The sequence below is a fragment of the Apteryx rowi genome, unplaced genomic scaffold, assembly GCF_003343035.1.
Source record: "Apteryx rowi isolate R43461 unplaced genomic scaffold, aptRow1 scaffold_93, whole genome shotgun sequence".
Lineage (NCBI taxonomy): Eukaryota > Metazoa > Chordata > Aves > Apterygiformes > Apterygidae > Apteryx > Apteryx rowi.
In genome coordinates this window covers 410,782-427,274 of record NW_020451238.1, presented here as the reverse complement: position 1 = coordinate 427,274, position 16,493 = coordinate 410,782, and the positions used below count along the sequence as shown (strand labels likewise).

The window sequence follows — 16,493 nt, the reverse complement described above, 5'->3', positions numbered from 1 at the left end:
ATTTTTTGCTACTGTTAAAAAACAAAACAAAAAACCCTATTTGAATAAGGCCTCTGCCAAGAAAATATCTGTAGAAGGGGACAGACTGACCCTAGATGGACTGACCTGATGGAAAGCCAGCCTGTGTCAGACCACCGGCGGGGGTGTCCCCCTTCTCGAGCTGCCAGGCCCCAGGCGGGGGTGCTTGGGTGCAGCAGCAGCACCCAGGCACCTGCACCGCGGCCTAACGACGCTGCTGTTTGTTTTAGGCCTCCTCCGCCCCGGAGCTCTGCGTGGCTGCGTAACGCGCAGCCCAGGGCCAGGGCCTGAACGCAACTAGATGCAGGTGTTTGGGAATACGCTATGCCAGGAGAGAGGTTTTAGTCCAAATATATCCTCACTAAATGTACTTTTTGCATCCTCTGGGAGTCTCTTGACGCTATTATGTCAGTGGGCTCTGCTGGAAGTGGTAAGGCTATAGGAATTCTTTTTTTTTCCTCTTCTTCCAATCCGAGGTGTAGTATCAGTGTTGTGGCTGCTAGAGGTAGTTTGTACACGTATCACTCCTTGGGCCAGATCCTGATCCTATTTATGTAGCTGTAAAACTGCTGAGTTGTTTCATCTGTGTAACGGAGGTTTCAGTCCCTCTGGCTGTTTTGGGTTTTCTGTTTTGGTTTTTGTTTTTCCTTTAACCACTTTCTGTGCTGACAAGGGAGAGCTTTACGGGAAGTGATCCAGAAACCTTTAAAAAAAGAATATATATATATATATATATATATTTTTTTTTTTAAACTCTTGCTCAAGCTTTTAAATATGCCTCTGAATTCTCATCAGAGCGCCTATGAAACCTGCTTGCCAAGCCTAAATCTTGCAGGAGGTGCGGCTGCTCTCAGAGCTGTCTCTGGCATGGAGACCTGGTACACCTGTGTCTCTCACTAGTTTCAGTACTGTCACAACTTCACCCCTCCTGCCTGTTTCTCTGGTACCTCCTGTTTTTCCCAAGGTTATCTTCTATAAATAGAATCTGCTCCAGCTTTTCACTCCCCCACACCCATCTTAGGAGAATAATTACCAAAGGAGATGGTTTTAATAGTGCCAAAAGAAGGAGGACGATCCATTCTGCTCTGCTCTTTGAGGCTTGTTTCTGACAGGAAATATATGCACAAATTGCCTAGCAATTTCCGTACGTGACAACTGTAGAGCAAGTAGCTTTTGAAGTACTTAAGCTTGAGTATTTAATCATTTGATAAACTATAGGTTATCCAAAGAATAAAATTCTTCTACTTGTCTTGGAGCCCACAGAATTCCATGCAAACTGAGTATAAAATCTAGTATTTTCCTAAGCTGTTGTTACGCTGGTGGAGATAATTGTGGAGATATCGTTCACCCGTCCAGAAACAAAAACCTTGTTCAACCCAGGCTGACAGAGATGCTTTGGATGATGCAGGTATCTGGTAGCATATGATACAGCAGCCAGAAGATGCAACCATTTCAAGCATTCATAAACCAGAAAATTTTCTTTAAAAAATAAATAAATGAAAGCATGTAAGGATTTGAGGTGGTACTGTGCTTTAAACTGTGCCTGCAGCAGCTCAGAGCTTTATGAAGTATAAATCCAGAGAAATGAAGGAGAAGCAGTCTCTGTAGGCTACATGATGCAACTGGTGAGCAGTTGCTCAGCTATCAGGGTGCTCTGCATGGGATAAGTGCCAGCAGTACAAATGCTGTGTAAAGGAATCATTAGTGACACATATGTATGTGCTGGCAAATTAGACTGTATTTGATGGAAGGATAAGAATCTCCTACAGCTTTTTTTCATCATCCTCATCATGATCACCTGATGATAAAACACTCATTTCTCTAGTGCAAATAAAAGTGTAGCACATTTCCCAGATAATCTCTTAAAATAAAAACAGATTGGTGCATAAGCATAAACCAGGTTGGAACAACCAGTCTCATGCTACAATGGAAGTAGCCAGAGCATAGAATGAAATGGGAACGGCGGTACTTTTTCAGGTTTTACAGCCACATCTTTGCTCTGCTTTGACAATTATTTATTACCACGTATATTGTGCTTTGTAAACTTATACAGTGCTTTATGAAGTAAGACATGTTTCCTATTTTGAAGATCTTATGATCTTGTGAACTGATAAGGGATACAGATTATCCCTCGGATGTTCATAAATAGTATTAGCAAGGAGAGTATTATTAGTGCCGGGTCCTTTCAAGCCTGTGGCTCTTCCTTTTTCTTAACAACAGTTTCCTAGTCAAGTGCTGAAATAAGGATTTTGACACCTTTATCTGCCAAGCTTGAGCAGTGTGGGCATTTTTTTGTTTTGCTTGTAGTGAAAGCAAAACCCAAGCAGAGATCTAGTGCAGTGACTGTTGCTCTGCATGGGATTAATCCACTGCCTTTGCTTTGCCCCTGCCTCTGAGACAACAAATGTGGAGTTTGGATGATGGCAGCAGAGAGCAAGCTTGTGAGGTTTGTGTGTGTGTGCGTGCGCGTGTTTTAAATAAACAAACAATGGAACAGCAACTCAACAAATTGTGAGTGGTGCTAATTTGTTATAGTGCTGTCTTGCCTTCTGGCAGTGTTGATTTAGGAGAAGCTGAGCAAACTGGAACGGATGCGGGAAGCACTGGTTCTTTTGCTGTGGGGTGTGTATATGGTTCAGTGTAAAATGCTTCTAGGGGTCCTGTTCTGAGGAGCTTCCAGATTACAGGGTAACACACAGGCATAAACTGCTAATCCCCTTTTCAAAGCCAAACTTTGGGCAAAACTACCTTCTCCCTTGCCTTGCCCCTCCCCTTCCACTTTTTTAAAACAGAGACTTGGTTTAAGTCTTGATTCATGACAAGAGCCTGTAATTTGTGTCTTTTGAGAACTGCCCAAAAATTCTTGACCTTGACAAGAATAGTGTGTAAGGGAAGGAAAGGAGGAAGATTCTTTGCTTTGGATTGTAGTAAAGTTTGCAACATCCCATGACCTTCCTGGGCTGCCTTTCATAATGTGCCTGGGTTTGTAACCCCCTAAGCTCAGATACCTTCTGACAGAGAAGGCTGGCCAAATGCCCATGAGATATCTGCAGCCCTGGACCACTGTTGTGCGGTGCTGCAGAATAATGATGGCAGGATGGGAGCCTTGCTGAGAAGAGGTGGGTTTTGGAAGCATACTAAGAGTGATCCCCTTACAGTCTGTGAGATGAGTTTATAAAAGCTTGAAGCCTCAAGTGAAGGAGACAGAGGAATAAAACAGTTGAAATTAGAATTTGAGGCACTGGTAGTATTTGAGGGGAAGCAGTCAAGGAAAGCAGTCAAGGAAACATGAAGAATTCTGCAAATGGATAAAATTACATAAAGCACCAACATTCATGTGTCTTGCCATAAGCCCTGCTATCCCCTTAGGACATCCTCAGCTTGGACAGATTTGGATGCAATGCAGATAGTTTGCAGGACTTGTTACAGTTTGCAGGAGTCTGTTACAGCTTCTGCCCTTACAAGTGATAATGGCTTTCTGGCACCTTCTTGTTAGCCAGGCTCAGAGTTGCAGAAACACTTTTGTAGTGGTTACAAAGGACCAACTGTATGAGGGTTTGGGGTCCGATTCTGAGGGACGTTTGACAGGCAGTACAGCACAAGGTCTTGATACTGTCAGGACCAATTCTTAAACAGTGGTTTACCTGAAAGACTTCACAGGAGCATAGTGCACAGGAAGGATCTCAGGCCAGGTTAGCACTTAGAGGCAAAGACTTCTCTAGGAAGTACAAGGTTGAGTACATGGCCAGTTCTTGGCAAAAAAGAAAAAAATGGTGGTTAAAATGCTAACAGTGCTGTATTTAAGGAATTATTTATTTGTGTTAAGGGAATCACTGCTGCTGCACCTGCAGGTAGGGGTGAGGTAACAGAATGAGATTTGATCTTGGAGAAAAAAAGGAGACAGCGAAGTTTGTTTCTGTGCTCAGTGGTATCTGATATATGGTGACAGTGATGACATTTTGGTGCAAGGCTGTTACTGTCCTTGTCTTTCCCACACCCCTCAGCATGGAGCTTACTGTAAATTGCTGCAACAAGTTCATGATATTAACAGCATTCTGTATGCGGAGGCTCCTGTGCAGACTGCTTCTCTCTGCTGTTACCAGAAAAGCTTTCTCAGTTCACACAAGAAATAAAAATAAGCAGGCCAATGGGGAGAATCTTTTTCAAATCCTCTCCCATTTCTTCCAGTGCTCCAAGGCCTTGTTTGCTCTAACAAACCCTGTAACTAAGGGGTCTGAATCACAATAGCTAGTGGATTTAACACTCCCAGCTGTCTGCTTCATCCCTGTCCTGGAGATCCCCCTGCAGTTGCAGGGACAGCTGAAAAGTCTGTGCATTTGCTCCAGTGTTGCTGCAGTTCACACCCAGCTATCAGCTTGTTCTGGTAGTGAGTCAGAGCCCTAATGCTGTGCTGCAGCTGGGAGGTTGCTGCAAGACAGTCATGGCTGGAAAAGAGTCAGGACTTTCCTTTTTCTCTACCGTGCTGTGTGCTCTTGCCCCCAAAGCAATGCCCAGCATGAAGCTGCCATCTTGTGCATCCCCTACCATACTGAAAGGCAGGTCCCAAGCTTTTCAGACCAGAAGCATCTTCCCACTTCCTGTAATTCCTAGGTTTGTTAATTCTGCCTAACACTCGCTAGGATTAGCTGGAAGGTAGCAATAATCCTTTGGTCAAATCTGAAATTCTTGCATTGTAAAGGGAGAATTCTATACATCAAGGCTCAAAGGTGGCTGGAAAACAGAAGAATTTTGCATACCAAAGGGAACCAAACTGGTGGATGGTAGATTGTATCCTTCCTCCAGTGTGGGCTGGGCTGCTCCACTGAACGATGTGGGTGTTTTAATGCAATAAGGAGTCATTAGATGAGCATGGGGCATTGGGGCTGCCTGTATCACTTGTAATGCAGTATCAAAGTGCAGCTGGAGCTGAGCTTGCTCAGCTGTCACAGGGCTGAAGAAGGGTCCAACATCTATTGCCCCTCACTAGCTTCTGAGGCTTGCTTTGTTTTGTGCCATCCTGTGGTTTTGAGATCAGCTGTGCTCTGCAGATATGCAGAAATTTTTACTGCCTGGCTCTCTCTGACAAGATCCTGATGTCCATGCCTCTCCTTTTCTCCTCCCACCTAAGGGCTTTGGGTAGTCCTAATCTCCTTCACACTGACAGTGAAACTAAATGTATGCTATACAAGAGCTCTGCTTAGGAATTGGCAGGAAGCTTCATTTCTGACTGCAGCGTGAAGTTCCAGCATTAGGAAACACCTTTGTTTTAAACAATTCTCTGTTAATCTCTGCCCTAGAGGGGAAATACAACTATAGAGAAGAGCTTCTTGCTTCACGGTAGCAAGAAGTTAATTGCTGTAATCTGGGTGTATATCTGCATTAGGGCTACTGTCTCAAAACCAGTCCAAGAAATACCTTCGTGCAGCATTCAGCACCCCTTTCTTAAGCTGAGTACTGCCGAGTGTTTGGCAGCATTCTGATGCCGGCAGATGCAGCCAGGACTGCGTTGCTTGCCTGCGCTCCAGCCTGTGTTGGTTCACTTGGAGAGGGGGGAGCTCCAACTCTCTGAGGCTCAGGCCCTTTAGGCTTAAAGCAGCACACTGTTTAAATGTGGACTGGCCTGCTCATGCCGGCAGTGGTCCGTTCAAACTAGTTCAGCAAACGCTTTTGGCTCAGCATAGCCTAGGTCAGTAAGCAGACGCTTGCATTTCATTTCTTTATTGTATTGACAAGATTTAAAAATCTTCAGCCTACAGCAGTCAAAACAGGCCAATCTGAATCAAAAGACCTATTAGTTCAGCATGAAAGGGATTTAGTTACAGAACTGTGGGGGTAAGGATGCAGGTGGGAATGATGGGAACCCTCTATTTTGGGCCTGAGCCCAGCAGATGTCTGGGAAGAATGAAGAACTATCTCCTTACGTTCAGTGTCCTTTACACGAAGATGCTTTCTATTTGCCAGGCCGGTGTACTCCTATGCTTTCACTCTCATCCAAGTAGATTCATTATTGCAAGTCTTTTTTGTTGGCCTTTTATCTTTTAAGGTTGAAATTATCAATATTCCTCTAACTTTTTAAATGTTTATAAGATCTGTATCTCCAGCAGCACAGCTGGAAACACGCAACTGTCAGTGTGACAAGAGCTACGCAAAAGCACCACTTTGCCATGAGTGTCTAAAAACCTATTTTAAATCTCCCTGCAAGGCTGCAGGATTCCTTTCCTGTTTTTTTTTTTCTTTTTTTTCTTCTTTCTCTCCACTGGGGCAGCAACACCACTTGTAGAGAGGGACCCGTTCTTAGCATCTACCCTGAGACTATCCTCCTTGATCATGCTGCCTCAGTTGCTTACAGGAACTCCTGCGGAAGGAGGATATGTGCTGCAGAGGACACCTTCAGTTTGATGAGCTGTGTGTATCTGTGGGATGTGCCTTTCCTTGGCATGGAAAAGATGTTGTTGCTTTTTCCTTTGGGCAGGGAAAGGTGGAATTACACATCTTAAGGCACAGAAACGTTCAGTATTGTGACTCTTGTACCAGCTGTAGTTCACCATGAATCAACTTATCTCCAGGCTCTAAGAACAGGGAGACTTAGGTATTGTCAGTGAAACATCATTAGAAATAGGAGAAGGGTACACAGTATTTTCTTTTACCTCAACAGATGTAACAAAAGCCAAAGAAACCTGCCTTGCTCAATGCCATGACACCCCTAGAAAAGCAGGATTCCAAAGGCTTGGGAAGTGGGACAAGGAAACGGAGACAACACAGAGGATCAGTGGCAGCTTTTAAGTGTTTCTTCCATTGCCTGTACTGTGGGGGGAGCAAGACCATGAAGCTCTGGCACCAGACTTTTCTGACTGTAGCAGCATTTCTAAATGGTGGTATTTAGTTGTCTGAACTCCTGGGCAGAAGGAAGCTGGTGCAGAAGTCCTGGGATCTGCTGTTCTTGTATCTAAATGGCCTGGTCCCCCTGAAGCTCAGGGCCTTTGGAGTCCTGAATGGAGATGGCCAGCAAGAGCGATCAAGAAACTTTCAGAGGCCTTCCCCTCTGTTTCCACTGCAGTTCAGCAGTCCTGGGGAGATGGGTGGAGGGGAGGTTGTTCTAGTAGTTACGTTTTTAAGGCAGGTGGCCGTTTTAAAATGTACGTTTCAATTTTGATTGCAGTTTTTTAATTGCATTTAACAGCGTCCCTGCTGGTTCTCCATTCTGCATCCGTGCAGCCACGTTCTATTGATGGCCTGTTGTGATTTCAATGGAACATCATGGGATGTACCTGGCACGTCGGGCAGCACTGGATGGAGGTGCCTTTAGCCCAATGTACCTGGCATGGTAAGCGGCAACCAAGTGGTTAATCTGCATTCTACTGCTCGTAGTCTCAGCTTGTATAGCAAGGTGTTCCTGCTTTGCTGCAGCCTTGCACTGACTAGAAATCACTTTGCTCTCCTGATGTTAGTGCTTTCATGCACATAGAGCCCCTGTCCTCTTCACCTATGGAGATTCCCCTTCCCTGTGCAATCTGCCATGGAGCAGGGAAGGGACCAGCCATGTCAGACTTTGTTATTCTAGGACAGGAGAAAGAAGGGACTGGGGACAACATGTGACTCTCTTTCTTTTCTCCTTCTTGGGCCAGGAGCTGGTAGCAGTTGAGCATGTGTTGCCCACGTACTTAATGTCCAAACGTTGCCGCACAAAGGTACCAAACAGGTGCTTGTGTCCATAAGCAAAGCTATACTGTTTCTGCGGGAGTCCTGCAAGAGTTGCTTCAGGGAGCAGGGAGGGCAGTTCTGCCTGGCACTAATTGGAATGTAACAAACTAAATAAGGGCCACTTGTAAGTTTGCTGATGTGATATCCTCCGTGAAACGATCCTCCATTCTCCTTCACACCTGCAACATCAGCTGCACATCCCGTTCTGCCCTGCATGCCGCTTTCTCTCCCTTCCCCTACTCTGCACTCACTAACTTGACATGTTGGTCTTACCTGTTTTGAAGTATGAGATATTCCGGTGCGAAAAACAAGGGTGCTGCATCCTGTTTTCTGCTTGAGCCCCCCCCTGCACAGCTTTTGCTGCTCCACTGCCAATGATGAAAAAGTGCATGTTCTTGCCTCTGCTTTCAAGTTCTGCTGTCTGCCTGCTTACAGGAGCTGGGGATAGGGAACCATTTGGGCTAACACAATTTGTGCATTCCTAGGCCTGCCTCTGCTGCTCTTGAGTGTGAAATACGTTTACAAGGCATGGGCTAATGACCTGCCAACTGCAGCTCCTGGGGGGAAGGTTAGTGGCCATGAAAGCCCAGCTCACTGATACCTCAGGAGAATGATGGAAGTAGGTTCTGCGGGGATGTGGGGAGAGGAAGGTCAGATGAGCCAGTGAGCAATAGGAAAGCTCTCTTCCCATTGGGGTCTTCAAGTGCTCTATAAAAGTTAGATCATCTGAAACTGAAAGGTGAAGAAGTGATCTGTTTGTTTCACACAGATCCAGTAGCAGCTGGATGTGCATTTTTTTACGTCAAAAGTTGGAGAAACACTGTAAATTGGTGGAAGAGAGCAACATAGGAGACAACTGTTTTTGTTTTGCCTTGATCTTCTCTATGCTCACTACTGCAGTGTCTGCTCAGTGCAGCAGAACTGCTTGGAAAGGTGGAGAAATAAGTAAAAAGGCCACTGTCTTTCGTAGGTATATTATAACATGCACAGTAGGCTAATGCTTTAATGGCATCTAATTTGATACATCACATCTAATCTGTTTGTTGGTTTTTATCTGCAGTACCGTTAGTTCACTATTCAGGTGCTCGCTGTCTAGCCTTCTCATCCATCCACAAATCCTCTACGTGAAATGAGTGATTCCTTAGATCTGTTTTTGATTGATTCTTTGCTTCACTGCTGTTGCTTCTTAAAAGGTAAACAATGTTCATATGCTGCAATCTATAACTCACAGGTGAAATCAAATAGCATCTCCTGCTAGAGGTTGCTAAGATAACACATTTAGCATTCATTCTGCAATTAATTTTAGGAAGAGATTTAGCAGTATTACAGAGAATCAAATCTGTAGTGAATATATAGATTTTATATTTTTTAAGGGGGTGAAGGGACTCCTATTCTCCTGTACTTTGGCAATCTAATTTTCAGTGACTTTCAGAGTCTGTGGAAATGGAGAGCAAATTAAGCTTTTCCTGCTTTGTAGAGAGAGCAGCAAAGCTCCTGGAGCAGTTGGTGTGTTCTGCATAATCTTCATGCCCGTTGGATCACAGCGTGGCCCAGGTTGGCTCTGAACCACTGATTAGTAACTCACAGTTACCCAGTTCCTTGGGCAATATTGCTTATGAAGACACTATCAACTCTTAGCTTGCATAGCTTTGATGTGCGGCATCCGCTTGCAGCATTACTGTACTCTGTGATTTGTGCCCTGTATTTTTCGCATCTTTGCATGTGCTGTATCTGTGCCTTGGACATGGTGGAGGTAGTGGAGAGCCTTTGTCTTGCTTCTTTCCTCACTTGCACAAGAATCCTTGAACAGGTTCATTGCTCTGAAAACTAAATGCCCTGAATGACTAGGAAGCAACCTGAATCTGAAAAGGGACCACCTCTAGGGCTATTTGCCAAAGCCTTCTCTGGTCCTGTTTTGCAGCTGAGAAAATGTAACAGAGTGAAATTTTGCTCATCAAATTCAGTAATAAAAGATTGTGGCCCCAGTGAGACATTTACATTTTCCTAAGGTTTTGTTTTTGTTTTTCTTAACAGAAATGTATCTGATCCTCTTCTGAGCCAGGGCTCCTCTGAACTGGGAATATGTTTTTCCATCTTCTTCCAGAAAGTAGAAAAGGACAGCTTCTTAAAAATGATACTGAAATACAAGAAATATAAAGCACTGTGATTTTTCAGGAATGGGGGGTGGTGGTTGTTGTTGTTCTTGCTGTCCAAGCGTTCAGGGTTTGTTAAGAGCCTGTCCCTGCAGAACTAATACAAAGCAAGGCCTTTGTAAGGAAGGCTGTACCTGCCATTTGTTTGAGAAGCTGCTAACTTTTATACTGTACCTAATCTCATAGTTATCTTTGGGCCCATGCTTTCGACTAGGAGTGAGATCTTGGGAATGCTACAGGTTGAGGAATAATGTCTGCTTCTCTTTTGCAAATAAGGTTTCCAACACTCCCCTCTTTCCCCATCCCTGAGATGGATCACTGCTAAAGAAGGGTGTAGAATCGGTCAGCTCTGGATAAACATCTGGAATGGATTTATTTGTGTTCAGGACTGCACATGATACACAAGCCAGGTTGATGCTATAAAGTTTTTGCCAGCAGAGGTACATCAGTCAAAGGTGTTTTCTGACCCACATGGCTGTCCTGGTAAAAGCCCCCAATGGGGATTTCCTGGCAAACTTTTAAATATGACACTTTAAATTTGGCTAAAGGTTTTGCTGCCTTCTTCCATTACATTTATTTGGTTGGAGTTGCTAAATCCATGTTAGACTTCACTCTGAGAAATCTTCAAATTATTAGACAGTGTTGTAGGGCTTAAACCTGACCACTGCTTTCAAAATCTACTGAGGGTAGTAACCTACCCCATGCTTTTGTCCTTGTGAACATGAATATTTTTGTAAAATTTGACATGTGGGATAAATAGAGGCAATTTAAACAACTTGTACCATGTTAATTTTTCAGTTGGAGAAATACGAAGGTTTAATAATAGCATTATCTTCCTCATGAAGGTCAGTAAATAGCAGAACTATAATTCTACCCCTGCTCCCAGGGCTTTTCCCTGCAGGCTCATTACCTTATTTTGATATCATTTAATGCAGAAAGAAAAACCAGAAGTAAAAATCTAAGAATATTTCCCATTAGTAGCTGCAGCAATCCTGCACTTCTTACAAAGGCTTAGACAAATATGTATGCAGAGTTTTCTAGACCTCCGCTTCAAGTGCCACATGAAAGGGGAATGAGTTTGCTCTCAGTTCAGTAACACACGTTTGTTTGTTAGTCTACATAGGCAAAAAATATTATTGTCTGCTGTTTCCCTTCTTGCATTTCTCCTTTATGGAATGATTAAAAATCATATTGAGGGATTTTGTTTCATAGATTCATGCAGAAGGAACATTATATCTGTAGTGAAAACAGTGTAGTAGCAGGCTGACTCTGGCTATTCTTGAGCAGTAAGCATTTATATATATAGACACTCTGTTATGTTGCAAGCCATGTTTTTGTCCTTCCCTATCAATATATCTTTGTGACCCAGAAGTAAGTCCTTTTACTGGCCTGGTTAGATAAAAGTGGGTATTTGGTGCCTCTGTGCTATGCTGTTGCTTCTTCCTCTTAATCAGCAGTTTTGGAAGCAAGCCACTAAAACCAGACACATTGCCTGCGTGCTGCAACTCTGATGTAACTAATTACAGCAAAACTTGTTTTTAAAGTGCTCAGCACTGTTCAGTGGTGGTAATCCCTGTCTCTATCACGTTTTTGTGATGCTGCAGGGTGAGTTTCTATGACAGAAACACTGCACACGGAGAAAAAATAAGTGGCTAACACCATGGCAAGCTTGTATTTCATTCTTTGATTGCCACCCTTTCCAAGAGCCAGCTACACCTGGGAACAAAGCAAATGTGTGTGAAGGCGTATTGGTGAATTCACCATCTCCTCTGGTTCCTACCCAGTGCTGAAACAATACAAAACAGAAAAGCAGAGCAGTCAGTTTAGCTGGGGTCACGGTCAAAAGCTCCTGAGCTGGGTGGATACTGGATTAGGTGCTGGTGCACTGAACAGGGGCCACAGAATTCTGCCAGATGCCCAACCAAGCACCAGGCCCAGCAGCTAGCCGGCTGGGGAAATGCGTCCTGCAGAAGCATGGAGGGACCTGCTTGGCAGAGCTGGTGGTAACAGCATAAGTACCAGGCTAGTCAGCCAGCAGAATTGGAGGAAAAGTTGCGTTAGTTTGTTTTTGGTAGTTTTTTTTATAAAGCAAAACCTTTTTGTTGTGCAGAAATGAACAACATAAATTTATCAGCTTTTTCACAAGTGAAGTCCTCCTATTTATGACAGTTGGTGAGAGTCAGGTTTGGGGGAGTACTGTTTAGCCTTAATATTGAAAATATCACTCAGTGTTTCTTTTTCTTGAGTACACATACTTGACCCAGAAGGAAGATAATGCAGTCTAATGCTTCATCATTTGAAATCTGATGGGACAGCATGTGGTAATGGGACTCACAAGCAATAAAAACATTAACTGTTAATTAGCCTGCTGATTTTAGAAGAAAATTTAATCTCTTCATTTCTATGGAAGTACAGCCTGCTCCTCTTTCAATAGGAAAAATCTGTTTGAATAGTAAGATGGAAAAGGAAGAGAGAAGGGGAAGGCTAAAGGTGGTTGTTGTATGCTTGGTATTTAATTCCTATATTTGAACCTCAGAAGCCATTTTAAGGCAACTATAAGTAGATAACTTAAACAGATAACTGCCTATTACAAATAGTAATTGCCACTTTCAAACAAAAACCTCAACAACAGAAGTCAAAAAACTGATCTTGGATTTCTAATGCAGCCCCAACTTTAAATTCAAATTCTTATGAATTGTAGTTATCTACCAAACTTAAAATTGCAATTGGTTCTGATTGATAGTCCTCAAACTAGGTGTTTCAAAAGGTCCATACTACTGGGAAAGCCAGTATAAATATCTAACTAGCTCAGCATCCCGAATTTCAGCCAGTTCAGGGTTGATTCTAGCCCTTAATGTCAATGGATTGCGATGTGGACTTTGCCAGGGGGCTGGTTTTTAAAGCTGGCATTTCATACTCTTAAGGAGATTTTCCATTCACACCTCAGTGTGATTAATTCCATCTTCAATGGATTTAGTTGTTACATGTCATTTTCTTAACCCCAGAGCAGTTGGGTGTTGTAAGAGTTCAACATGCAAGAGCCAAGAAACAAACTACAAGTTAAAGCAGGGAAGCTGCTGCTTATGTTAATTGTTTTACATGCTCAGATATGCAGATGGCAGTAAAATAGGTGCTTCCCCCCTCCCCCCTTTCTTCTTTCTCCTCATCCTCCCTTCAGATTTGTTTCAGGGAAGAGAAACAGCCTTCCCCTGTACCTAAGTATTGTTTTCTGCTGACATCTTTTGAATGGTAATTCCAGCCAACCATGATTCCTTTTGTTTAAAAAAAAAAAAAAAAAAAAGCCATTTACAAATCTGATTTTTAAAGACCTGAAATTTTAGCATGAGAAATGCTTCTCTCTGTATTCCAAGCAGGATTACAACTTGCAGAGCTGGAATGTGCCCAGAGCTCCTCAGTCAGTGTCAAACCTAACACTAGACCGCACTGTATTAAAACAGTCTATTAAATGTAAACTTGTTTGAGTGGAAACAGCAGGTTCATACTTCTCATTCTCCTGTCCTGTAGGTGGTAAAGTGAAGGTGAAAGGAAGAGAAGGTGGAGATGGAACTGCCAAATCATGCCAAACAACTGCTACTGCAGCTGAACCAGCAACGAGCCAAAGGTTTCCTCTGTGATGTGATCATTGTGGTAGAAAATGCCCTGTTTCGTGCCCATAAGAACATCCTGGCAGCCAGCAGCATGTATTTCAAATCCCTCGTCCTGCATGACAACCTGATTAATTTAGATACGGACATGGTGAACCCCACCGTGTTCCGACAGATCTTGGACTTTATTTATACTGGTAAGCTCTTAATGACTGACCAGCCCGGTGAACAGAACTTTAATGCTCTCCTCACCGCAGCAAGCTACCTCCAACTGCACGACCTGGCAGCTCTCTGCAGAAAGAAGCTGAAGCGGAATGGCAAGTCCTTTGCTGGCAAGGCCGGTGGCCTTGGTGTCGGGAGATCTGCCAGGAGTCAGAGACTTTCCACTGCTTCGGTCATCCAAGCTCGCTATTCAGGGTCAACCGAAGGGTTGAAGGGCTCGCACTCAAAGGAGCTGTCAAAGGGAAAGCTCTCCGATGATGAGGTCTTCATCAGCAGCTCCAACCAAGAGAACTGTCACTCCTTAAGCAGGGGAGCCAGTAAGAACGGCGGTGGGGGCAGCAGTGCAAATGGGAGCACCGGCGACCAGGAGCTAGGCCTCGACCTGTCCAAAAAAAGCCCGTCGCTCCCTGTTGCAGCCTCCCATGATGACACGCAGCACAGCGAAAGCCAGCATGGCTCTCCCCAATCTGCCTCAGCCCCCGCAGCCAACAGTGCCTCATCGTTTGACGAGTCTGGAGTCGGAGCCCCTCACAGCATGGCGGATAGCAGTGACCCCATGGAGATGGATCTGAGCGAAGAGTGCCACCACTCACTGACGGAGAGCAACCAGCGCAAGGGCCTCCGACACTCGTCCCGCAAGAAGGAGTGGATCAAGAAAGACAACGCCTTTGACCGAAAGGAAGGGAGTAAAGACAGAGACGAGGCCGAAGGACTGCCCAACGGTATTCTGCTGGGGCCCTTGTCCAAGTCGGTCGAGCGGAGTCTGGCTGGGGCCTACGGCGCAGACCTACCGTACCCATGTAAGGAGGAGGTGGAAAATGGTAAGGAGAACAGTGATGACAGCGGCCAGAGTGAGAGCGAGAGTGGCGGGCATACTAGTGCCAACTATGTCTACCGGCAGGAGGGGTTTGAGCCTGTGGCCTACGGTGACAACCTGTATGTCTGTATCCCCTGCGGCAAAGGCTTCCCCAGCTCCGAGCAGCTCAATGCCCATGTGGAGACGCACACCGAGGAAGACCTTTACATCAAGGAGGAAGGCACATACGGCGGCAAGGATGAAGCCGAGGATTTGTCCAACCCCAACCAGTCCTATGCTGCAGAGTCCCGGCCCTTCAAGTGTTCAGTGTGTGAGAAGAGCTACAAGGATCCAGCCACGCTGCGGCAGCACGAGAAGACTCACTGGCTGACGCGGCCCTTCCCTTGCAACATCTGCGGCAAGATGTTCACGCAGCGGGGCACCATGACACGGCATATGCGCAGCCACTTAGGGCTTAAGCCCTTTGCTTGCGAGGAATGCGGGATGCGCTTTACCCGGCAGTACCGACTGACAGAGCATATGCGTGTCCACTCAGGAGAAAAACCTTACGAATGTCAACTGTGTGGTGGGAAATTCACCCAGCAGCGCAATCTGATCAGCCACCTGCGAATGCATACCTCTCCCACATAAGCCAAAGACTCCAGAATGAGCTTCGAGCCCATCCGCAGTGATTTACCTTTCTGTAGACTTGCTGCTTAAAAAAAAGAAAAAAACAAACAAAAAAGGGGGCAACTCCCCATACTCTGTTCAGTCATGGGAGGCCTAAACAAATGTAGCTTTAACATTTAAAAAAAAAAAGTTCCTTTTTTTCCTTTTTTTAAAAAAAAGAAAGGTCCACAGCCAAGCTGATGCATTTTGCCCAACTCTCCCTCCAAATCTTAGCGATATGGCAAGAAATGCCACTTCTTTTTGTGCATATTTGAAGCAGGAAGGGGGACTATGTGCAACTTTTGATTTCTGTTGACTACCCCCTCCCTACCTCTTTCTTTTGCATTACTATCACGCTACTAATGTCCTCTCTTAAAGCCAGACTCGATAGAGGTATTTCTTGCCACTGAAAAGAAAATAAAGTCCATCTCCTTTTCAGTGGCCCAAGTAGCTATGAAACAACATAGCATTGCATTGACAAGTGCAGAAGCTGTGTCTGTGGACCATCCCACAGGGTTGGCAGCCCCTTCTGATGCTGTGGGAAAGCCATGGCAATGGTGGAACCTATCACCCTGCCCCACGGGTGGGCGATGCGGTGGTGGTGCGAGCAGTCTCCCTAGGCATGCACCGACTAGAGTGTTTCACTTAAAGAAATGGCAATGCTTCCCTCACCATCCCTCCCTCTTTTGGTTTTGGTCTTTATCCATGGCACACACAATCACATGCCACCTTTTCCCACAAAACACACAAACCTCTTCTGCCTTACCCATGACTGAACAGGGACTGGATGCCCTGGGAATTTCTTTCAGTGAGCAGGGGGTCGTCTTTACTTTTCTAGTAGTTTCGTATGAATATTCTTTGCTTAGAGGTACTTGTTTTATTAAAGGAAAAAACATTGTAACGTTTATGTGAATGTTTGAACTGGAAGGTCTGAGGTTAATTCGTGGGTGGGTGGGTGGGAAGGGGGTTTGATGTAGGCTGGACTTGCTACAAGTTCCTTAGGTACTTTTTTATTATTTTTTATTTTATTTTTTGTGTGTGTGTATGTTTTTAGCTTTCCTCCCTCACTAAAGAGCGAGTCTGTGTGGACAGACTTGTTACCTTTGCTACCTCTTGAATTCATGAGAACAATAAGATGGTTAGTGAAAGATTAGGCATTTTTTTTCTCTTATTGTAAGTAATTAAATGTATAAAAGTAGAAGCTAAATTAAAGTTAAGGGATTTTTACCACCCTGTCCTTCCATCAAAAGTCAGCTAGAAAAATGTTAAAGCAAAGCTCAGCCAAAGACAAAGCAAAAAATACATGGAGCCAGAGGCTGCGCCGGCTGC

The 16,493-nt window shown here is 44.5% G+C and overlaps 1 protein-coding gene across 7 annotated transcripts in view; it reads left to right on the top strand.

Annotated features, from left to right (window-relative positions):
- HIC2 (HIC ZBTB transcriptional repressor 2) overlaps window positions 1-16,069 on the top strand; it is a 74,694-nt gene extending 58,625 nt beyond the window's left edge. For 3 of the 7 annotated variants that reach the window (XM_026091852.1, XM_026091850.1, XM_026091851.1), the window contains 2 exons: window positions 7,199-7,342; window positions 13,398-16,069. In XM_026091852.1, coding sequence (XP_025947637.1) covers window positions 13,434-15,146 — 1,713 coding nt within the window. In that variant the 5' untranslated portion in view covers window positions 7,199-7,342; window positions 13,398-13,433 and the 3' untranslated portion in view covers window positions 15,147-16,069. Of the gene's footprint in view, window positions 1-7,177; window positions 7,343-7,643; window positions 7,707-8,779; window positions 8,913-13,397 lie in introns of those variants that run through there. The other 4 variants (XM_026091854.1, XM_026091855.1, XM_026091856.1 and 1 more) reach the window with 4 other exon arrangements.
- Window positions 16,070-16,493: the final 424 nt, after the last annotated feature.